Consider the following 24,311-nt stretch of genomic DNA (forward strand, 5'->3'; position numbering starts at 1 on the left):
ACACATATACGAGGACGTAGAGATCCTTACCTTGGTGGCTCAAGTTCTGAAGTGATCATGATGGCAAGCGACCGGATATGAGACTAGTGGTGAGACCTTACCTTGGTGGCTTGTTGACTCATCGTGCTTGAGATCTTATCTTGATGACTTGTTAGCTCAAGAGTTGTGACCGGAAGAGACTTGGCGACCGGAAGCATATTTTTTTATGAAGATCTAATGTGGATTTAGGGTGGCATTCATGCCATCGATATTATAAGATAAAAATTTCTTATACCGAGTTTATCTCTCTATCTTATTTATGTTTTCGTATTTACATATTTGTAATTTACCTTATTTGAGTAGATTATAGTCCTCTTGAACAGTAAGGTAGACATACTAGATAAACCTAGAGTATATTTAGATATAAATTGAGATAGTTTTATCTTAAGATAGTTTTACCTTGCTTGAGTAGATTATAATCCTCTTGAACGGTAAGGTAGATACACTAGATAAACCTAGAGCACATTTAAATAAAATTTGAGATAATTTTATTTTGTGTAGTTTTTTAAGTTTTTTATTTAGATTTCTAAGTGCCCTAATTCAGCCTTCTGTTAGAATGACACCGTTCCTCACATCAACATTAAGATTGTATATGCTGTTAGTAACCCAAAAAAGCTCGGAGAAAGTACTAACATTTTCATATATAAAGTTTCTGTCAACAATTAAATATGGATACAACACAATCACTTATATCCTGGTTGATTTTTTTTACTTTTTATTTTTCTGAGCTTGCCTGACTAGACAAGGCAACTGAAATTCACCATATGATTGATAGCCAGGCACGCAACTGAAAGCTTGGGAATTGGGCTGTCATCAGGCAGTGAGTGAAAAAAAAAAAAAGCAACTAGCTGAAGATAAACAATGCAGCGTGCGTGCGCAAGGTTCATGGCAGTGATCGCTCCACACTTCAACTAGTACCAGCATAATGAACTGGTTGCGACAGCTCGCTTCGTAGATCTGAACAATCATTCTTTTAGCAATGCCTAATGTTTCATTTCCCATTATTACGCTGCGTTCATAAATATGTTACGAAGAGGTTATATGCCTGATCAACAAAGCCGCACCACCTATCAAGTAGTGAGGTTAGTAGCATGTTGGCTCATAGGCATAGGCGCGCATAGCATGGCGAGATCTGACAAACTAGGGAACTAGGGACCCGATCGGACTACTGCGATTCTGCAAATGCTGGGAATTCAACATATTTGAACTGAAGTTACTAAAGTTTCGATCTTTTTTGCAGCGAAAATGAACTGGGTCCCCAGAGCTACATGGATCCATGAGAGAGGCGGAGGGCGTGTTCACCGATCTCCGGCCCTCCTGTTGCCGCCGGGCAGCGGCGCGGCGGAGGTCTTCGGCAGCGTCTCCGAGCTCGTACAGCGCGTCCCGCAGCGCGCGCAGCCACGCCCTGGCGCCGGCGTCGCGGGCCTCCTTCGCCTCGGCGTCCGCGGCCAGGCGACGCGCGGCCGCGAGCTTCCGCTCCAGCCTCCGCAGCTCAACGTCCGCGGGGCCCCCGCCGCCGCCGTCCGCGAGTAGCGCCGACACCGAGCTGGAGGCGGCCGGCAGCGCCGCGGTCGCGATCATGGCGGCGACCGGCGGCAGCGTCTCGGAGCCGGAGCGCCCGAGGAAACGAGACGAGAAAGCTTGGCGCCCGCGGCGGTGTGGTCAACGCGAGACAGCTTGAGGAAGAGAAGGTCGTGGCCGACGTCAGCTTACGCCAGCAAAGCGTCTGCTAGCTGCTGACTCATCGTGATTAACGCAAGGAGGATGACAATGCCATGTTGATTAATTAACAATTAGCAGCCTTGGATCCTTCGTCCAATAGTGCCCATAGAAAGATTAACAACTCTAAATACGTGCAATTTGAATTGTATCAATTTTGACCAAAGAATTGTTTGAAGACGTTGAAGATTTATAAAAATGTGGAAGTATTTCATGTGTCCACGGTACTTTAGCTCACAAATATTTGGTCATGCCAACTCAAAGGTAGCCCATCTAAAAAGAGGCCCAGTCAAGCGCTGCGAGCTGAAGTAGCATGCTAATTGTTGTCAACTTTGGCATATATATAGGAAAAATTGGTAATCAAACATGCCTGCAGTTTTCCCAACTGATTCATCCTTCTCAAACAAGCACTGTTTTCAGGTAAAAGCATAGCAAAGTAAAAGATCATTTGTATCTTCAACCAGGGTACCAAATTTGTGAGTGAATTCCTCTATCAAATGTTGTTCTTGGCCAAGAGGCCAATATCCTGTCTTGGTTTAATACAGCCAGTTTAGTGACATACAAATTTTGCAACCAATAGGCAAAATGATTGATTGATATATACTGCTCCTAACCTCTAAATACTAGCTCTACATAACTGTTTTCTACTTCCCTTCCGTCACCGGTTCAAGATTTCAAAACAGACTTGAAGCGGTGGGAAGATCAACTACTACCAAGAATCAGCTCAGCTTAGAACTTGTACAACCTTTTACAATCCATAATATCTTGAACTGTCAAGAATCAAGATCATCTCCGCGGAACCATTTGCCCAGATTCGTCCTTCTGGAATATCCTTGCAATCCACACATCCCAGACCGCCCTGCGCCTACCGCTGTCCGACAGCACTGGGGAAGCCTCATCAGCTTCAGGAGTTGGATTTTCATTGAATGTACCATATGTCGATGGCACGTTAACGTCAGCAACCCCGAGCACAACCGCGCGCCTCAGTGCCGCTTGCAGCTCCTCGTTGTGGTGCCTTGTTATGGTAGTTTCATCGCCCATCCTTTGAATTTCAGGTACTCTCATGGTTTTCTCATTCTCCAGCATCAACTGAAATGGTAGAATAATAAATTTGGATGCCATTTGTACATTTCTGAAATGTTCATCACCAGAAACTGTATGTATTTTCTGTACCAAAAACTCTGTGCTGAAATAACTTTTGTGAATTCTTTCAGAACAGTGATAAAAAGGATTGCTGCTGAAAGCATTACAGTCAAAAGAGTAGAAAAACTCCCCCTCCTTATGAGATTGTGAAAAGAAAAAATGTCTTGAAATCTTTATCTCGATTAATTTTGAAATAGTGATGGGCAGGTTTTACAGACATACAGTTCATTACCATTTTTCTTAAGCACCACAAGTGAATGATATTAATTAGTATGTCATGGCAAATTTGTCAATTAAGAAAACAGAATCAGACTTACATCCAGTGCCCTTTGACCTTCTCTTTCAATCCATATAATAGCATGGTCAGATATCGTGTTGCAAGAGAGAACAATGTGCTCGAATCGGCCATCCACCGGAACAGCTGTTCTGACAACAGGGGGGTATCTTCCACATCTGCAGCAATCAGCAGGTGCTTGAAGAAAAAAATTATGAAATAATGCATGATTGTATCAAACTGGAAAACCCTAAAAAAATGCTTTTTTTTTCTAAAATCTTTTCCTCTAGATAGTCATTGCTTATTGCATTATTTTAGTTATACAAGCAACTGAAAAAAAAAACTTTAGCATGAAAAATCAGTAAAGTAACTTGTTGAAATATCAAAGGTGAAATAGATTATACCTTTTCAAGATGATATATATGTATAGCGTGCAGTGTTGTACTTACATTGTTTGGGATAATCAGAATATTTAGAAATGTAAGGCAAATAAATACCTGAAAGGTTTCCTTTCAACTATGTGGTAGAGCCTGCCTGGTGCATAGAGGCGCCTTGGATCTCTCAACATCACACTTTCAGGTATACAAGTGTCTATAAGGCACCTTCCGCATAAAAGGCATGGCAAGCTGTACAAAGAGGATTACATCAGGTACCCTGAAAAGATGTGGAGATCATAAACCCTTACAAAACGAGTTACCATGTTGATAATACATAAAAACTAGGTCTTATTACCAGAAGAGTGACTTGAAGATGTCTTCCAGAGGAATGTCTGTGCGAGGCAAAAAATCATCCTGTTTTGCGAAATAGGTATGTCAGAAAAACATAAGTGGACTTCAGTTGGACTTCTTGATCTAACTAACAATAAAAGAAATTGCCAATGATGAAATAACTGCATTTTCATTTGTTCACCAAAGAATAGTTTAGCATATAGGTTTGATATGTAGCATCATTGGTTGCGAAGTGATTAGAAATAAAATAAGAGGAGGCTTTATTTTTGGACTTTGAAGTGATACTGACAACTGAATTCTACATGCCTGCAGAGCAAGTACAGAAAGTTATGCCGGTGTGATAATAACTACTGATGGAATCTTACCTGAAGAATAACTGCGTTGATGATATCCGCATAACGGACCGCCAGATTGAGCGACATGCACCGGGCAGGCGCCATCGCAAAGCACCGTATCCTCTTCCTCTCGATACCACCCAGTCTCTCCCTGTTGTGCACTGCCACCAGAGCCAGCATCGCCACGACACCGGAACCAAGAGAATGCCCGGCAAATGTGAGCGTGTAACCAGGATTGCTCTCCAGAAGGTCCCTCATGACATCACACTCAGCATCAAACACCCACTCAGCAGCCTTGAGCAGGCCATTGTGCACATAGCCGCCGTCAAACCTCCTCTGGCCGAGCCTGTTGTCCAGCAGCACGGCGTAGTCACTCTCTTTCGCCATGTTCATCCCCCGAACGGCAAGTACGAGATCCGAATGCCGGTGGTCGACATATAGCAGGTATGTCGGAGCATGGCCGTGAGTGTGCTCATATGTCCTCCGGTGCACCACCCACCGTGGTTCCATGCCATAACCCCCTGGGGGCGCCCACTGTGGGTGCTCAAGGTCATCCTCGTAGACCGAGAGGATCAGCCGGCACAACCGTGGCACGGGCTCAAGCTCCGTGGCTGATGCAAGCCCCCATGTCTCGCTGTCATAGCCTCCGGAGTGGAGGCAGAGCTGCCACGCCCACCGCGCACACGCCAGGCAGTACACGCACTCGACGACCGGCAAGCAGCATGCGATTGACATCACATTTGTGGAGCCTCAGAATTCACTGCTGCAATACTGACTAATGGATAGGCTGAAAACACACACACAAAAAAAAAGGTTGGGTTATTAAGACAGAGTGACAGACTGCACGAAATGTTTTGCTGCTAACGGGGCAGTGATAAGACTGGGTTTCTGGAATTAATTGAGGATCTGGTAAAGTAGTTGAGGCAAGATTATCATCACAAAATTAAAGGGAAGGCTGAATCCACCGGGTGTTTTTAAGAGAAATAAGCAAATAGTGAATTAGCGGTGGACTGCCACAAAAAAAACCAGGACCAAAATATATACTTCCTACGGATTAAAAGGAAAAGAAAAAGAAGTTTTAGGAGGGACGAGGGACAGACCGAGTCCCTGCTAAGAGATTCAGCAATTAAGCCAGGAATTCGCTCAATTCGGGCAACTGCAAAAGGGGACACCAGCACTGATTTTAGCCCCAGAAAATTTATGTTTCTTGCAGAGGTATCCACTATCCAGGATACATAGCCCTTGACAGCAAATAACAACGAATTATCGAAGTAATCTTCTACTCTTTGAGTTCTAAGTCCTGAAGCTTAATTGGGGCATCAAGCAAGTCAATTAAGCAGCTGAAGACAGTAATTAACCGGAAGCGAAGCAAGGTATGAGGTGAAGGGAAATCTCGCCCTGAAGCCGCAGGAAGGGAGGCATCTGAAGCGAGCAGATGGAGGGAGGTGGAGGCAAGGAAGCCAGGGGTAAGTCGCTGCGAGGAGGCAAGCAGCTACCTTTCTTCGAGTCGAGGCAAATCGGTGAGAGCAGCAGCTAGCCACCTGCGCCTGCAACTACAAGTCCACAATTCGAGAGAATGGTCGGAGGAGTGCGACAAGACGAAGGCACGTGGCTGGCTACCTCTTCCCTTGTTTTTCACCCACCTCTGAGCTCCATGTGTGGCTTTCTTTTCCGTGGTTTACTAAATTAATCTTTTTTGACACACTCTATGCTCTTTTCTAAAATAAATTTAGCTCCAAACGGTTAACATTCCCTTAACAAACAGGTCAAGACAGGTGTTCCATCTATTCCTCATATATAATATCATTCTCTTATTTACTTTATGATTATTTTTATCTATTTTTCAATACGTATCTTAACATAAATAAACATAATAACCTATGTATTCGTATAGGCTAGTGAAATTTTCTCATCCATGCACTCTCTACTACCAATCCCCTACAAAACTCTTTGTATCCTTTGTCCACTTTGTCCATGTAATTTATTTGCTTACACTAATATGGAATGCCTAATACATGAGGAGACTTTATAAGGTCTCAAGTCACACTACCGCACAATTCCAATATTTGATGCAATTTTTTTCCAGAAAACTAGGCTTTTTTAAAACAAATCTGAAACCTAGTTATGTCAGCTCAAGCTGGCGCGACTTCAACTAATTCCACATGGAACACTGAAAAATCTGCTAAAATTCTAACTCAACTAAAGTTCTATGCAGTTGGAGGTTGCAGGAGAATTAGTGTTCATTTGTTGGTCGTGTATATGAGTATTATACACCAGCGGGTGGCTTTGGCCCGATATAAATGGTTGGTTTAAGAAATAACATAGCGTCGTGAGATGGCTTTTGTACCAGAAAGAGAATGGGAAATAAAAAAAGGTGAAATTTCTCTAGGATGAAACTTGTGATAGTTTAATACACTTTTGTTCAGTAACTATCCATGAACTTCATGAAATTTCATGATGACTGATGATGGCAAAAGAGAAATAAGAAATCAAGTGAAAATATATCTTGGTTTATTTGTGTACTGCAATGATGATCATGATTAACTAAAGTTGCAAAGAAAATCGAGTTGACGTGTTTGTCTCAGAGTCCATGAAAAATGTACACGACGGATGGTACGATACTCTGTAAGTTGAATACGCCGAATGATCCGATGTTCGGACCAAGTACACGCCAGAACATTTCAAGATAGAGGCAAAACTTGAAGTACACACTGGATGGTCCGGCGTTGAGGTGAAGTGAACACCGGGGCATTTTTTGTAGAGAGGTTGCAGAATCGGCTCTGGTATACTTAAACTCACTGGATAGTTTGACGCTAAAGGATTAAACACCGGATGCTTTGCCGGACCTTTTCTTGTAGAGAAAATGCAAATGGTGGTCTGGTGGCAATAAACTCACCGATGGTCTAGTGATGGGTTGAAAAGCACGCCGGAGCATTTCTTGTAGAAAGGATTGCAAGTTGCCCGGTTTGATGGTTTACACACGCCGGATGGTCCATCGCTCAGGAGGAGTATGAGCCGGATCATCCGGCGTTCATGATTTGTTTGAGATGTTGTGATCAACTAAGGATTTAGATTCTGACTACCCTGTGATGGAATTAGAGATGCATGTGTGTGTGTCTTGTGTTATGTAGGTGATGGATGCAACTTGGCGATCGACAATGAACAATCAGGGAGGCTAGGTGGAGTCAAGGGTAATCCTAGCTATGCATATGGTGGTCAAGCAAAGCATGGAAGGATGGATGAAGACGGCGTGTTGACAAAGTTAAATGAAGAGGATGCCGGTGCAAGTGACAAGGCGCCCCGAGGGATCGGGAGCGGGAGAGACTTATCGGTGGTCAAGATTATAAAACGAAGTACACGCGTCGACATCGGGATGCTTTCTTGGGGTCAAAGCAAGCACTTGCGAGTCACGCTTTGAGAAGTATGCAAGACAGTTTCGCGGTTTTAACCTCATAATCGTGGAAGGGTGATGTGCACGTGACATCATCACGAAGCTAGCGTCGAGACAAAACTAAGTCACGAAGGTGCCACAACAGTTTGATGGATGGAGCTTTAAATGGACCAAAATATCCCGGTGATAGGTAGGAGGCCATTGTAAGCAAGGGGTGTTTTGGGAACAAGAAAACTTAAGGGCTAAGTAATCTCCCTAGACCTATAAATAGAGGGGAGGGCTATATGAGAGGGGTGAGCCAGCTATTTAAGCCTTGAGAGATAGGTTTTAGAGGAGAGGAAATGAGAGCTTAGCCTTTTGTAATAGGTGAAACCTTTTTGTGAGGAAACTACATTGTAATCTGCTAGAAAGAGGGATGTCCTCTAGATGAAATGAAGAGATTGTTTCTAACAATGCTTGTGTTCATATTCTTCTAATATCTTTCTATTGACTCCTTGCTTTGTTGCGAATTTTTCCTTTTTGGATGCAATTTTTGTTTTATTTTTTGGCTGAATTTTGAACACCTTGTGAGGTCATTCTCCCTGTTGCTAGAAACATAAAATTCACATGCAAATCGTGGGTTTTGAATTCCCGTGCCTCTAATCCATCAACTTGGAGAGTTCTTTTCTCGGTGATCATCTCTTGTTCTTTGAGTTGTCTTCTCTTATTTGCAATCGTTTGTAGCAATGACTTATGAAATGAGTATCAATGGAACCTAGAGTTCATCAATTCCCATGAGAGCCTTGCCTCAAAGTTTTCTATTGCAACTAATATTTCTCTCTATTTTGCTTCCACTTGTGTTTTGAGGTGTATTGGGTGATCAAACTAGGAGAAGGCATTTTGTGAGGCACCTATTCACTCCCTCCATCTAGTCATCGTTCTCGGTCCAACAATTGGTATCAGAGCCATATTAGATCACTAGTTGACCTTAACCGGCTGTGTGATCTATTGGCGATATGGAGAGACATGGGAAGATTCTGCTCTTTGATGGGTGCGACTTTTCGTACTAGAAGGTGAGCATAGAGACTTATCTTTTAAGATAATGAAGTGCAATATGGGAGGTTGTAGGCTCCAACTATGAGATTCATGTTGCTCGCACTTCTCAAGCCCAGAACGAACTATATGAAGCCAACAATAAGGCTAGAAATATATTGTTCACTAGCTTGAGTCATAATGAGTTTGACAGAATCCAGCACCTCCAGACTGCTCATGAAATTTAGTCTACTTTAAGTGTTTTTCATGAGGGCACCAACCAAATCAAGGCTCAGCGCCAAAGCACATATAATCAAGAATATCAAATATTCGTGAAAGGCCCCGGAAAGTCATTGGATGCCATGTTTTCTCGTTTTGATGGGATTGTCAGCAATCTAAGATCCACTGGAGTTTTGCCCTACTCTGATCATGAGAGGACGATCAAGTTTCTCTATGCACTTTACCGTAGCATATAGGAAATGAAGATCTTGAGCATTGAATAATCATCCAGTTATGACACGTTGACTTGTGATGAACTATTCAGCAAGCTCAAGTCCACCGAAATTGCCAAGACAGCGAGAAGAGGCCTAGGAAATCTCCTGTCTTAGAACATGGTGTTCATTTCAAGACCTAGCGGTGGCAGTCAGTCTGGAGTTGGTGTTTCTTGTGCTAACCCCTTAACTGGTGGATTTCCTTTGTCTTCCTTGGTCTCTATTACAGAGGAGCAGGTAGATGTGCTTGAAGATGAGAATGTTGCACTGATTGTGAAGAAGTTCAACTGCTTCTACAATAACCATCAAGACCGGAGGAGGAGTGGTTCTTGGGCCTATTTTGAATGTGGTGACACCACCCACTTCAAGGTTGACTGCACCAAGCTCAAGAAGAATGAAGACCGCAACCACGACTACAAGCATAAGAAGTCCAAGAAGCCCTTCTTCAAGAACCACAACAAGATGACCAAGAAGGCGACCAAGACAGCTTCAAAGGCGTTTGTGGCGACACTCAGCCACATCGATACTTCCTCAAGCGAGGAGGAGAGCTCGGAGGAGGAGGAGGAGCAGCAGTCCATGAAGAACAAGAAGAAGGCTAAGGACTTCACCGGTCTTTGCTTCATGGCGGACGACAACGACAGTGACCCCGTGCTTGATTCTTCTGAGGTATCACCCTCCTATGACCAGCTTTCTATACAGGTTGATACCTTAAATGATGAACTTGTTAGCCAGGATAGATTGCTTAAGAAAGCGGTTTGTGAGGTTAAGGAACTCAAGTCTAGACTAGAGTGTTCATCTTCTGAGCTTGAGTTGCCTAAGTCGAGGGCAAATGATGAGGAGTGTGAGAGTTGCCTTGTGGTCATGAGTGAGCTTGCCAAGTTTCAGACTTCGCATGCTCAAGTCGCCAGTCATATTGAAATTACCAAGAATAAGCTCCTTGAGGAGGAGTCTAAACCTACTCTCTTATGCGCTTGCAAGAATTACCCTTTGCTCTCAAAGAATGTTGATGTGAGAGTCAAGCATATAAAGGAGTTAGAGTCTAGATTGAAGAGTACTGAGAGTTCTAAGGATGTGCAGCTAAACTGTTCCACCTGTATCGTCCTGAAGGACAAGCTTAGCTGGGTTAGAGGGAAAGTTGAGAAGCTCATAGCCGAGAATGAGTATCTTCTTTCTCTTGTGGAGAAGTGCTCAGAAGGCAAGAGAAAATGGATTTGATCTTGACCAAGACCAAGATGTGTGCCGATAAGACATATTTAGCTTTGAGATTGGGTTTTGAGAGGATGACTTATAATGGGGTTGGTAAGACTGTTTTCACCTCGCCTACTATCCTAGAAGCCGGGAAGTCCAAAATCAATGTTACACCACTACTCATCAAGAAAACCACTCCATAGTGCACAAAGAAGAAAACCATAACACAACCCAAGAGAGCTTTACAGCCAAAGATGAGAGCATATGCGAGAGAGCCTAGAGTGACCGTTAGTCGTGCACCTGAGAGACGCTACGATTGCACCTACTATCAGAGAGAGGGTCACTTGGTTGGGTTTTGCTTTCGTCGTAGAAGATATGAGTGGCGTGAGTGGAAGTGGAGGACTCAGGACATGTGTCACCCCTATGTTGGTGTATATGAGCCTTTTCCTCGCTCCCACCCATGAGTTTCAGACACTCTTTAGTTCTCTTTTAGATGTGGTGCCTGGCGTAGATCTTATCATAATTCATATGGTTTTGGTTCACGTGTAAGATGCTTTGAATTGTAGTGCTTTGGTGGACCATGCCCTCACTGCACTAGCATTGATTTGCATGCACCTGTGTCTACTGTTTCAGGCCGGAAGGCCTAGTACTGGATTCCTAAGAGATTTTTGTCTAACTCCAGTACTGAGTCATCCACCTATTATTCTTCTCATATGTAGGTGGCAGGCAAAGGCCTAGAGAACAAGTGGCTCATCGACTCCCGTTGTTCGCGCCATATGACCAAGATTCATCATGGCTCTCTAGCCTCACCCCGACGAAGAGAAATGAGCACATCACTTTCAGGGATGATCGGAAAGGAAGGGTGAATGACAAAGGTATGGTAAAGGTGAATTAGAGTTTCACTCTTAAAGATGTGGCTTTGGTGAAGCATCTGGAATACAATTTGCTTTATGTATCTCAGTTGTTGGATGAGGACTTGGAAGTGCATTTTAAACACGATACTTTTCAAGTTCATGATTCTTCGGACACTTTGATTTGTCGAATTTTCAGAGTTTGGAGAGTTTTTGGAGCTGATTTTTCTGAGTCTGTTGGTTCTTCTATATGCTTAATTGCTCAATCTTCTTCTGAGCTTTGGATGTGGCATAGGAGACTAGGGCACATGAGTTATGATTTACTTTCTCATTTGAGTACCCTAGGCTTGATCCGAGAATTGTCCAAACTCAAGTTTGAGAAGAACCTTGTTTGCGCTCCTTATCGGTATGGCAACATGGTTGCCGCATCTCACCCACCAGTCAATCTGGTGATGATTGAACTACCGGAAGAACTTCTCCATATGGACAGTCCTTCCTGGGTTCGTTCGGTGGGTGCGAAGTGGTATGTACTTGTCATTGTTATCGATTACTCTCGCTACTCTTAGGCTTTCTTTCTTGTGAGCAAGGATGAAATGCTCTCTCACTTTCGGAGCTTAGCTTTGAGATTGTTCGAGGAACTCCCTAGTGCATTAAAAGTAATTCGCAGTGATAATAGCACTAAGTTCAAGAACTATCTCTTTAATGCTTTCTGTCTGGCATTGAGTATCAATTTTCTGTCCCATGTGTTCCTCAGCAAAATGGCGTGGTTGAGAGGAAGAATCACACTTTGGTGAAGATGGCTAAGACGATGCTCGATGAACATAGGTCTCCTAGAAAGTTTTGGGCAGAGGCTATTAGTACAGCTTGTAATATCTTCAATCGGATTTTCTTGCACTCGATTTTGAATTTGACTTCTTATGAGTTGCGCTTTTGGAGGAAGCCGAATGTTTCACATTTGAGAGCTTTTGGTTCTCGATGCTTCATCTTAAAGCGTGGTAATCTTAACAAGTTCGAGTTGCATTCTTTCGATTAAATTTTTTGGGGGTATTCCCTTCATCATCATTCTTACAGGGTTTATAATCTTGACACCTCCCTTGACCTTCCCTTGGTCATGCTCCGCTAGAGGGGGGCACACCGCCTTGAGTCTTGGTCCATTGCACTTCACCGCGTCGTGCGTCAGTAGACCTCTATGCCATGGAGCTCATCTCCTTGCCCACTCCCACCATGCGTTGCATGGGAATCAGGACCACCTCGATAACACACATGCATGCACCACCTCCGGCGTGATGGTGCCACATCGACTCTGCACCCCCCGTGCCTCTGGGCCATCGCACCACGCCCGTCCCACAGCTGTGCCACCTCTTGCCATTGCGCTCGCATGTGCACAAGACCCCCAGCCCTCGAATCAGCGTCCCCACTACCTTGTTCCCCCGCTTCATCCACCACATCAAGCTTGCCCACACAGCACGTCACCTCCCTACCTCCTCCTCCCTCTGGTATCGCCTGGCTCGCCATCGCACCTGCACCGCTGACCTGAACCACGGACACCACCACCACATGGTGAGCTCGCAGTCTCCTTCATCCATGACTCTGAGCCTCGTGCGTGGGCCAAGGAACCAAGCCACTCTTGGCCTCCCCTCTAACTGAGCCTAGCGGCAGGCGGGCGGCAGCAGCGGCGACCTCCAAAGGTAGTTGCGGCAAGTGAAGTGGGAGGGGGATGGGAAAACTTAAATATAACCGCCCCCTTCCCCAGCCTTTTATACGGCATCGTTGCCGCCTGGGCCAGAGCCCAGGTTGCCATCAACCTTGAAAACAAAAAGCAAAAAAAAAAAGACCGAATGGGCTTAAAACCTATCTAGAGCTAGCCCTGAAAGAAAAGGGGAGGAAATAAAAAAGAAGGGAAAATTAAAAAGGTTACCGGGCCAGCCCAAATATAAATTGGGCCCAAAACCTGGGAAATCCGATAAAAAGAAATCTTAGAATTTATGCCTTAAACCCTAAGAATTCTTAAAATTCTATTCACACACTGTATTTTCACAAATATTCTCTAAAGTTTCTTAAAATTAAGTTGCAATACAAACTTTTAGATTCACATACACTACTACAAAATAGGCCTTATATATCTGTTCATTACTGTCGGTTCAGTTAGAACTGACAGTGATAATAGTATTACTGTTGGTTCGTAAGAAAAACAGGCATTACTATCGGTTATTAATAAGAACTGACAGTGATACTTAAATATCACTGTCGGTTGTTATTTTGAACCGGCAGTGAAGGTAAGCCCAGACCTGAATTTATGTTTCAATCTGGCTGAACACGTTCACGTCCGATCCCGAGCACTCTAAAAAATCTAAGTCCACCACCTCGATCTCATGAGCTGTCTCTCGCCCCTCTCCATCTCCTCTAGCCTCTCCTTCCAAGCACGCCGCCGCCTCTCCCTCTCCTACCAAACGTGCCGCCTCTCACCCTTCTCCCGAGAGCCACTACCTCTCAAGCACCGCCGCCTCTCGCTCCCTCCCTCTCGCACCCCTCTCCCTCTCCTCTCGAGTGTGCCGCCTCTCACCCCTCTCCCGAGTGCCACTTCCTCTCGAGCACTGCCGCCTCTCGCTCCTCCCGAGCACTACCGCCTCTTGCCCCTCCCTCTCCTCCCGAGCGCATCACCTCTCGCCCCTCTCCTGTGCGCCGCCGCCTCTCGAGCTCCGCCATTTCTCGCCCTCTCCTCCCGAGAGTCCCCGCCTCTCACCCATCCCTCTGCTGTCACGCCCCTCTCCCTTTCCTCCCTAGCGCTGCAACCTCTCGCCCATCTCCATCTCCTGAGCGTTGATCTGGTGGCCTCTATTGCTAGGCAAGCGTGCACGACGACGCTTGGGCGCGGTGGAGTGGCGGCGCTTGGACAGTCACAGCGGTGTGGGGTGTGGCGGAGGAGGGCTCGAGGAGCTCACGCATGGGTGGTCGGCGGTGCTGCAAAGTCGCCGTCACCTCCAAGGTTGTCCACTGGTGGCGAGTGTGCATTTCTGTGTGCAGGGCACCGTGGTGGCGGGATCCACGGAGGCGAGCACGGTGAGGTCCTGAGCGTCGCGGTGGCGGGATCCAGGAGCGGCACGCTGATGTGGAGTCGCTTTCTTCTTCTTCTTTTTTTTTTTTCTGGAATGGCTCCAGTGCCAGTTCTAAAACACCAGCAGTGATGGCAATCCAACTTTCACTGCCCGAAACCCACTGCCAGTTCCAAAACCGACAATGATCTATGGTTTTGTAGTAGTGATATCTGGTTCTTCCTCAAAATTACATAAAAACCCTCAGTCTTCTGCAAAATTGCACAAATATCCTACAAAATAACATATGTACAACATTCTTACGTTTCATCCATCCATTTTATTTGTTACGTTACATTGTAATTGCATCCATGGTGCAAAACAATATTACCTCTATCTAGGGTATGGCTAAACGTCACGTTACATTAGTGTGTGTCGTTCTCTTTACTTCAACAGTTACTAAATTGTATCAGGATTCATCAAACAGGGCAATTAGGCATGAGATGTGCCGAGCTAGCCTTATAATGTGGCTAACCACGCTATGGGCCAAGCCGAAGGTATACACCAACCCCGGCTTGCAACTCCAGCCCAATAAAAATGGAGAAAAAAAAGGGAAAATAAAAAGAACTATTGGGCTAGCCCAAATTCCGTACAAACTGTAGAATAGGAATTTTTATTGAAATTTTCCAGAAGAGCCCCTGACCTCTTGGAAAGGCATTGTAATTTGTTTTAAAGTCATGCTCTCGGTTCTTTCCATTCAACAACAGCCGAATCAAATCATCAATATTTTGCAATTCGGTATGAAGGTACAATCCAGCAGCATGTTCTTATTTGGGTTTTCACAATATGTACTGCAAGGCTGCTATTGTTGCATACAATATATTTTTCCTGAGAATTTATTTATTGCAATTCAATTTTTCTTACAACATTAAAATAATTTCAGTCTTATTTTCCATTAAATAAAACACACAAATTGATGCAACATGTGTTCATCCACAATATGCTACATACAGATGCGATATTCTCCTGTATAGGTATCTATTGTATTTACTACTGCATGACAACACATTTTTCCCATAGCATTTAATTCTGTTTTTACAATTCCTAATGAAATTGTAACCTACACCATCATTTGATTCTACGATTCATGAAAAACCAAAATTGCTCGCGTTCTCGAGCAGGAAGATGGGCCATCTCAGTAAAAAAAAAGCGTTGAACTTGATGCTACAACTTCTACCCTGAAGAGACTGCACGACGGACACGACCAAAGACATAAATTAAACATGCAAACAATACTTTCATCTAGCACAACATAAGGTTAGGTAGCAAGATTTTTCTGTTATAGCTCAGGCTAATTCAAGAGACAAAGCAATACATATATACTTCTTCACCTTCTATGTTACAAAACATGTTTACTGGACAAAATATAAAATTACAAATTTTATAAAATCAAATATTTAACATTATCTAAAGACTAGCACACTGTGTCGATAACGGGTCATATGACGCGCCAACGACGCACTATTTTTCTAGTTTTCTTTCTATTATGCCACTCCACTCCATTATTACGGCTCTTCTTAGTTTTGGTTTCGGACAGACTACCTGACAGCAGCTCCTTTAACATCGGCTGCCATGCGAGAGCGAACTAAACACGCGATAGCCAAAACCGGGCCAAGCTAAAAGATGTAGGCCCTGTTTGGTTCATCATGACCACATATGTCTAACGTGTGCTACAAATTTTTACCAAACCTGCCTAAGGTTAAGTGAACAATTTCTCCACCACACATTTGACTTAGCTTGAAAGAACTTGCTGTGCTTTTTTGAGTCATTGAAGAGTGAGACCAATGTGTCAGGAAAAGAATCTTGTCACATGTGTGGGTAAAAACCAAACATTTGTCTGACCTAATCAAACCTGACTGACTTGTGGCGTAGCATAATGTAGCAACATACGACTGTCAACCAAACACGCCCGTAGTGGGCTGGCTTGCGCAAGGCCCATATACAACTCCGGCCATGGCCTAATATCATTCACCTAAAAGCATCATTTGCCACCAGACTTGGTAGAACTTACAACAAAATTCCAGTTCTTCCATCTAGTGAAGCCATTTTGCATTGGTGGAGTTGTAAAGTTTTTTTTAAGAGTAAAAGTTAGTCACACACTCAACACACACACCACACACCACACTCACACCATCACCCACACGCACGTCCCTATACATGTTAGGAATATGCACTACTACAAAATCAGGTTTATATGCTGATCCATCACTGCTGGTTTCTAATGGGCTGGTAATAATGTGGCATCACTACCGGTTCGTAAGCCGCGCGAGAAAAATCAACCATTATAGCTTATGAACCGGCAGTGATAAGTGTCATCACTACTGGCCGATGGATTGAGCCAGTAGTAAAGCCCTGCCCCCTCATCACTGCCAGCTTAATCCACCAACCGGCAGTGATAGCATAATATCACTGCCAGCCGGTCAAATGAGCCGGCAGTGATGCCCCTCTTCCCCATCTTCTCCAAGCTTGAGCTAACAGACAGTTCGATCAAAACTTTCTCTCCCCTCACAAACTCTCGCATGGCAGCACCCACTTCATTCCTTCTCCCCCTTTGATTCCCCCACCACTCAAGCTTATTTTTGGTCAAGAAGAATGTCTAGATGAGCTTTCTCTAACTATCCAAACAAAATCCCTTTTTTCCTCTCCATTTGCTCATTTGCCTTTTCTTCATTTTTTGGGCAAGTGAATTCTAGATTTTTCCCAAACAGCAAGCAAGCTTCTAAGAGCCTCTTGAGCTCAAGTAAGTAGAAATCCCCAAGTTAAATCCTATATTTAGCATTTTAAGTCAAAATATTACCTTAAAAACCAAAGTTGATCTTATCCCATATTTTGATTTTTAATGAATTAGAAAATTTCTCCATGATATTTATGTAGGTAGGAAGATCCAATTGTATTTTTTATATTTTATTTAATTAGCAAGCTCTAATATAGAAACTTTATGTATGAGCATATTTATTTTTCATATTTCCTTAATGAGTCATAGATAAAGGGTTCAATAATAAAAAAATTTCTAGGGATGGCACCAACAAATACTCATCAGAAGCGGATGCGAAAGCATGCAAAAAAGGGCTCCTCCAACCCGGGCCAATTGATGGTAGGAGATGATGAGGTAATTTATTTGTTGGTGATCGCAAAATCTTCTAGATGTTATGAATTTGGATTTACAATAATGATATAATTGTAGATGGACAGCACATGAATATACGATGTGAGCCGTGTGAGCGCAGAGTACAAGAACAGCATGGATTGTTTCCTGATACAAGCCACGGTGCATTAGTCAATTACATAGTCTCAATACATGTGTTGTCCATGCGTTGATTGCGAGAACAAGAAGTAGTTTTCCACTACCCAGCAGATACATTCCCACTTGATGTCAAGGGGCTTTATGCCTGGCTATACTCGTTGAACCGAGCACGGTGAAGCTGAGATCGTACAGGAAGGGCAACATATTGGCAGAAAGACGAAGACTTGTGCACTGATATGCCAGCTGACGATTATACCGATATACCGCCTGCCGGAGATACGTTGGTCAATGATAATCTAGAGGAGATGTTGTTTGACGTCGATGATCTGGAGTAGATGTTGCACGATTGGGATGGGAAATTCACCAATGAAAGAGAGTTTCAAAAGTTCCAGAGTATAAAAGAGGACTCTAAAACACCGTTGTTCCCAGGCTGTGAAAAGGAGCACACAAAGTTGCTTTTACTGTGCTTTCACTGCTACAATTGAAGGCAAACAATAGGTGGTCTGGTACAAGCTTCACAGAGTTATTACTATTCTTATAGAAATTGCTTCAAAAGGGAAATGTGATGCTAGAAAACATGTACCAGGCAACACAGGTGGTGTGCTCATTGGGGTTGGAAGTGCAGAAAATACATACATGTCCAAACGATTGCATGTTGTATCGCGGAGATCATATAGACTTGGAAAGTGTGTCTCTTCTGTGGTGCCACGGTACAAGTGTGACCATGATGATATCGATAGTGAAGGAAAATATAAAAGGCCTCCTATCAAGGTGATGTGGTATTTTCTTATAGTCCCTCGTTTGGAGCATTTATTGGTGAACAAAACGAATACCGACATGATGCGGTGGCACGCCGAGAAGCACAAGGATGATGGAATGCTGAGACCCCGCTGATTCTACGCAGTGGAAAAACATCGATAGGAAATACAAGGAGCCAGTTGCAGAAGATATGAGGAATATAAGATTTGGGTTGAGTACGGATGGGATGAATCCATTCGGCACCAAAAGCACCTTTCACTGCAGGCCCAATAAGTCCATCGACAGTGAAAGTAGTTTCACTGCTGGCCCAATATGTCCACCAGCAGTGAAACCCCTTTCACTGCTGGTGTCGCGGGGTGCAAAAAAATTATTTTAGCTTCGTGCGCGCACTAAGATTCGAACCCACAACCTGCACGAAGTAAGACCGAATAAACCGCTACGCTACTCAAGTGATTTCGATTGAGTTTGTATTATCTATATTTATTAACATTATGTTTACCTAAAATCCTAATACATATTTATTTAAATTTGAACTTGTTATATACCAAAATTAAGTTTTGTATATACCTAAATTTCCTGGTTCAATTTTCTAATTCAATAAAAAGTTAAAATAAATATGTTCATACCTAAGTTCTATATTGGGGCTTGCTAATTAATTAAAAAATATAATTAGAGCTTCCTATATATCTTAATTTCATTGATAAATATTTTAAATCATGAAAAATTGAAAATAAATATGCTCATAACTATAGGTAATTCATTAAAAATAAAAAATAGTAATACATAGCAATAGTGCTAGCTTATGCTATTGCTAATTCATTATTAAAAATAAAAAATCAATATGCTCAATAATAAAGACATCTTCCACCATAAACTACAAATTGAAGCTTCCATAACAAAAGTGAGGTATAATTGCATCTAAAATAAATTCATACATAGTAATTAATACAATTTAGCTACTTTGTCTTAACGATTCGCCCTTCATTATGATCGTGGCGTAGATAGGGAGGTTCGTCGGTATCTTCCATGTGACCTAGGTCGACATCCTCTCCGAAAGGAGGTAGCGCGTCGAATTGATTGTAGTCTTCCTCGTTAACAACATTCTCCACTCCGACAATCCTTCTTTTTTCTTGAAGAACCATGTGGTGCTCCTCCTTGTTAGCTAGGTTCGGGTTCTTTACATAGAAGACTTGCATAACATCATTTGCAAGCACGACTGGTTGTTCTCTATATCCAACGAGTTTTTGGTCCACTGTAGTCGTACCGTACTTGTCGATCTTCACACTCCATAGGAGTTTGACCCATTGGCACCGGAAAAGAGGAACCTTTAACACTCCATAGTCGAGCTCCTAGATCTCCTCTATGAATCCGTAGTAGGTCTCCCTATTTCCATTGCAGTCGTAGGCATTTATACGGACACTGCTATTTTGGTTGGCGCTCTTATTATCCTGAGCTCTCGTATAAAATGTATAGCCATTTATGTCATATCCTTGGAATGTGAGGATTATAGTTGACGGTCCGTGAGCCAACATAGTCAATTGAGCACACTTTATCTGCTTATACATAACCTGTCTACGTAACCAGGTGCCAAAATTATCTCGGTGCTCTCACGCGATCCAAACATTGGACTTCCCTGGGTTTCTGGTGCGTACCATCTTCTGGTGTTCTTCGACATATGGGTCCACTACAACTGATTATTGTAGAACTGTGAAATGTGCTTGCGTGAATGAAATGAGGTCGTTAGTGTGGAATGAATTTGCACCTATCGTCCCTTTACCCTGTAGCCTCCCCTCATGGCGAGATAAAGACACACCAATCGATTTGAGATTCATGTAGTCGATGCGGAAATTAATGACCTCATCAATTCCCCAGCCCTCGACCATGTAGCCTTCCGACCGGTTTCGGTTACAAACATATTTCTTCGGAACTCCCATGAACCTCTCTAAAGGGTACATCTGATGCAGAAATACAGGGCCAAGAATCTGTATCTCTTTAACAATGTGAACAATTAGATGCACCATGATATCAAAAAAATGATGGAGGGAACAACGCCTCAAGCTAGGGTAGAGTCTCGACCATGTATTCCTCCAACTTATCTAATTTGGTCGGATCAATATCCTTCTGTGATATCACGTTGAAAAACAAACACAGCTTTATGATTGGGTTTCAGACCTTCGGCGGCAGAATACCTCTAATTGCAATTGGAAGCATCTGTGTCATCATCACATGACAATCATGAGACTTCATGCCAGTTAATTTCAAATCTTTCATGTTTACTAGTCTCTTTATGTTGGTGGAGTAACCGGATGGAACTTTGATTCCATGCAAGCACTTGCACATTGCAAGTTTCTCTGCCTTTCTCAAACTATAGCTAGCGGGACCAAGATATTTGCCGTCTTCTTCCATATTTTTGGGATGTAGATCATGTTCGAGTTTCAAATATTTTCGGTCCTTCCGTGCTTTGAGTGTATCCTTTGTTTTGCTAGGTATGTCTAGTAACGTACCAATCAAGCTATCACACATATTCTTCTCAATGTGCATAACATCAATTACGTGTTGAACCATCAAAAATCCGACCAATAAGCTAAGTCATAGAAAAAAATATTTCTTTTTGAACATAAGAGTTCTAAGATTAGATTTCGGAACTGGTGTACCCCACATAATTTTTCAAAGATAACCCTAAGTCCTTTTACCATCTCATATACATGTCTCCCAATGCGATGCTTAGGAGGTGATCGAGTCTCAACTTTCCCATCAAAAGCTCTCCTGTTGCTACGATATGGGTGATCCTTGCGAAGAAATTTATGCTAACCTAGGTACATCATTTTTTAGTTATTTTTCAGCTACAAGCTCTCCATTTCATCCAAGCAATGCACGCATGCATAGTAGCCTTTAACAGTCTGGCCCAGTAGGTTGCCAAGGGCTGACCAATTCTGGATTGTTACGAATAGCATTGCGCGTAGGGTGAAGTTCTCTAGTTTGTATGCATCCCATACCTGCACACCATCGTTCCACAGTATTACAAGATCTTTTATTAATAGTTTCAGGTAGACATCGATATCGTTGTTAGATTGCCTTATCCCTGGTATCAGCACCAATATCATAATGTACTTCCGCTTCATACACAATCAATGAGGAATGTTGTAGATACATAGAGTCACATGCCAAGTGCTATGAGTAGTTTCACTGCCAGTAGTCCTCTTGAGCCAGCAGTGAAGGTACCATTTCACTAATTAGCAAGCCCCAATATAGAAACTTAGGTATGAACATATTTATTTTAATTTTTTATTGAATTAGAAAATTGAACCAGGAAATTTAGGTATATACAAAACTTAATTTTGGTATATAGCAAGTTCAAATTTAAATAAATATATATTAGGATTTTAGGTCAACATAATGTTAATAAATAAAAATAGTACAAACTCAATTGAAATCACTTGAGTAGCGTAGCGGTTTATTCGGTCTTACTTGGTGCAGGTCGTGTGTTCGAGTCTCTGTGCGCGGGCGAAGCTAAAACAATTTTTTTTTGCACCTCGCAGCAACAACAGTGAAAGGGGTTTCACTGTCGGTGGACATATTGGGCCGGCAGTGAAACTACTTTCACTGCCGGTGGACTTATTAGGCTGGCAGTAAAAGTAGTTTCAATACCAGTAGTCCAATGTGAGCCACCAGTGAAGGTACCATTTCACTGCTGGTGGTCATATTAAGCCGGCAGTGAAAGTCCTCCACTATAAAATGGCTCGATGCCCAACGTCCTTTGACACTTAGAAAAAAATTTCCCTTCCCTGTGCCCTCCGTCGAAACACTTCCCGACGCCAACGAGCCCACGCCACCGGAGGACCATGAGCCCGCACCGAAGAGCCCGTGCCCGCTATCCCTGTCCTCCTCGAAGCTGTCGTCCTCCTCCCTAGCGCCGTCACCGTCCTCCTCCCCGACGCTATTCCCATCCTCCTCGACGCTAGCACGCACACCCCGCCGCCGAGACCCTTACCGTCTTACAGATACCGGCCATTCTGAACCTCATACTGACCTTCTTACCTCACCTCCCTATCACACCTTGATTTTCAGATTTCTCAAACTTCTAAAATTTTTGAAGATTATTGAATAGCGTCACCAGTAGAATAGGTTTAAAACCTATTTTCATAAACAATCAATCAAAATAGGTTATTATTTTATGTGCATTGCATGCTGAGTTTTGTTAGGAGCCAGGTAAATGCATTATAGTTCCTTTTCTTTTTCTTTCTCTTTGGTGTTTTGAGTGAAAAGATTTTGAAAAGGTTTTTACAAAACTCTATAGTAAATTAGTTAAGGATCTTAATGGTTGGAATTCAAAATCTTTGAATTCATCATCTATTCAAACCTTGATCATACCTGATCCTTCTCTAGTTGATTTTAAATCTTATCCAAGTCCTTCTTTAAAGCCAATCTCTGCTCTTTCTCAAATTCTACGCAAATCCAAATTCAAATTCCTTATCTACTCCTATTCTTGTTCAACCTCATTTTTCGTTTATCTTAAATTCACTCCAAGCTCAATTCAAATTCAAACCCTATTAAAATTTCTCTGCAAAAGTTTCCTTTCTAAAACCCTAGATATTCCTAAGTTGCCATTAGACTCAATCCTACCCGAGCCTAAGCCCTTGGCCAGCACACAAGTCATCTAGAAGGCCCAACACAAAGGATCTACGAAATCTGCAAATATTCACGGAGTCCTGGACAGCCTCATCTTCCCATGAAGTTTTGGAGTCCAAAATGGCCTCAAATGCAAATCTTGACAATACCAAAGTTGTAGGTCTCATCGAGAGCTTTGATTTGAACCTAATGGAAGTTCCCTTTTGGATAATGGAGCTAGGAGTTATGACTCTCGAAATCAGTGCTGTGCAGATAAGTCTGAGTTTAAATAGTTTATCTTGTGGTGCATTTTCAAAAATCAGGATGGCGTTTTCAGAAGTTCCAATGAATACCAAAGTTGTAGATCTTTTCGAGTACTACAATTTAAAGTCTAGAAACATCCAATTTGGAGTCAGGATGCTAGAGATATCATCCTTGGAATAGAGAGCTGCAAAAGAGAAAATCTTAACCGACTCGAACTGAAACCCGATTCGTGTTCGGCTTGGACTCCACCTCAACCAGCCGCCTATAGACCTATAAATAGGAGTTGCACGCCCTCTCATATCCCTATTCCACGCCCCAAGACCTAAACTGCTGCGCTGTCCGTGCGCCGCCGTTCGCCAGGGACGCCGCCGCTGCCTGTGATGCGCTACCTCATCGTCTTCTCCGCAAATCCCCCTTCCTCGACTATTGAAGCAAGGTGAGGACCCCTTCTTCTCCTCCCTTAGTACTATTTTGTCATCATACTAAGTTCCTAGCCAAGCCCTAGCCCTAGCCCTAGCCAAAGCCCGATCTACGCAGTCATGGTCGTCGTCGTCGCGGACAGCCGCGCCATCACCGATTGACATCGACGTTCCCATCTGACTAGAGGTCAAATGGCCATAACCTTTCACCAATGCATGACCCATAATGTTACCCACATCCTCACAAACTAGGTCATCCATTAGATCAGCCAAATCGCCGGGATCAAGGTCGACATGCCTATTGTCCGGTTTCTGGACGCGTTCAGCGCATGCACCGAGTTTGTTGCCGCTTTCCTTGTCAATCCAGAAGCCGTATGGATGTGCCATTTGCGTCACGGCATGTCCCATAAAGTCTTCTACATGACCCTAGGAGCTCATCCCCGTTTGTGTAGTGACACGACCGAAACACGATTGCCAACCACAGCATGTCGTAACCGTCACTCATCTCATCTCCGCTGATCGTTACTCCTCTCAGGAGGTGATCTACCAAAAACCATACCGTAGCATTGTGTTTCCAGGAAATATGAATGTCTCTGTTCAAATGGTTTCTCAAATTTCATAGCTAATCTCCTGGAACACGAGCGTCTTCATTGATGCGTCTGTTCGCAGTCACCACCAAACCTAGCAGCAGTCATCGCTGTGTTGCTGCTACCTCGGATGGCCCCTTCCAAAACTAACCATACCGTTGAGTTAGT

General features: G+C 43.3%; 1 protein-coding gene across 9 annotated transcripts; it reads right to left on the reverse strand.

Moving 5' to 3' along the window:
- Positions 1-2,199: 2,199 nt before the first annotated feature.
- On the reverse strand, positions 2,200-5,851 carry LOC133892710 (uncharacterized). 9 transcript variants are annotated; one of them, XM_062333635.1, is made up of 7 exons: positions 5,597-5,773; positions 5,339-5,394; positions 4,269-5,025; positions 3,908-3,966; positions 3,673-3,801; positions 3,219-3,354; positions 2,200-2,847 (listed from the first exon to the last, which is right to left on the reverse strand). In XM_062333635.1, the coding sequence occupies exons 3-7, from the start codon at positions 4,971-4,973 to the stop codon at positions 2,545-2,547; spliced, it is 1,332 nt and encodes a 443-aa protein (XP_062189619.1). In that variant the 5' UTR covers positions 4,974-5,025; positions 5,339-5,394; positions 5,597-5,773; the 3' UTR covers positions 2,200-2,544. The 9 variants fall into 9 exon arrangements, with proteins under 9 accessions (XP_062189619.1, XP_062189623.1, XP_062189620.1 ...); XM_062333639.1 differs by lacking the exon at positions 5,339-5,394 and having other exon boundaries at positions 4,269-5,009; positions 5,735-5,851; XM_062333636.1 differs by lacking the exon at positions 5,339-5,394 and having other exon boundaries at positions 5,735-5,828.
- Between the last annotated feature and the right edge of the window lie 18,460 nt (positions 5,852-24,311).

Source organism: Phragmites australis, chromosome 15, assembly GCF_958298935.1.
Source record: "Phragmites australis chromosome 15, lpPhrAust1.1, whole genome shotgun sequence".
In the NCBI taxonomy this organism is placed as follows: Eukaryota; Viridiplantae; Streptophyta; class Magnoliopsida; order Poales; family Poaceae; genus Phragmites; species Phragmites australis.

What these genes read in the sequence shown, in the direction of transcription:
- LOC133892710 (XM_062333639.1), bottom strand. Translation starts at nt 4,973, where the DNA reads ATGTCAATCGCATGCTGCTTGCCGGTCGTCGAGTGCGTGTACTGCCTG. An exon ending in TCAACGCAGTTATTCTTCAG is followed by an intron (nt 3,967 to 4,268) that starts GTAAGATTCCAT and finishes TTCGCAAAACAG; the next exon opens with GATGATTTTTTGCCTCGCAC. An exon ending in GTTGAAAGGAAACCTTTCAG is followed by an intron (nt 3,355 to 3,672) that starts GTATTTATTTGC and finishes TGATTGCTGCAG; the next exon opens with ATGTGGAAGATACCCCCCTG.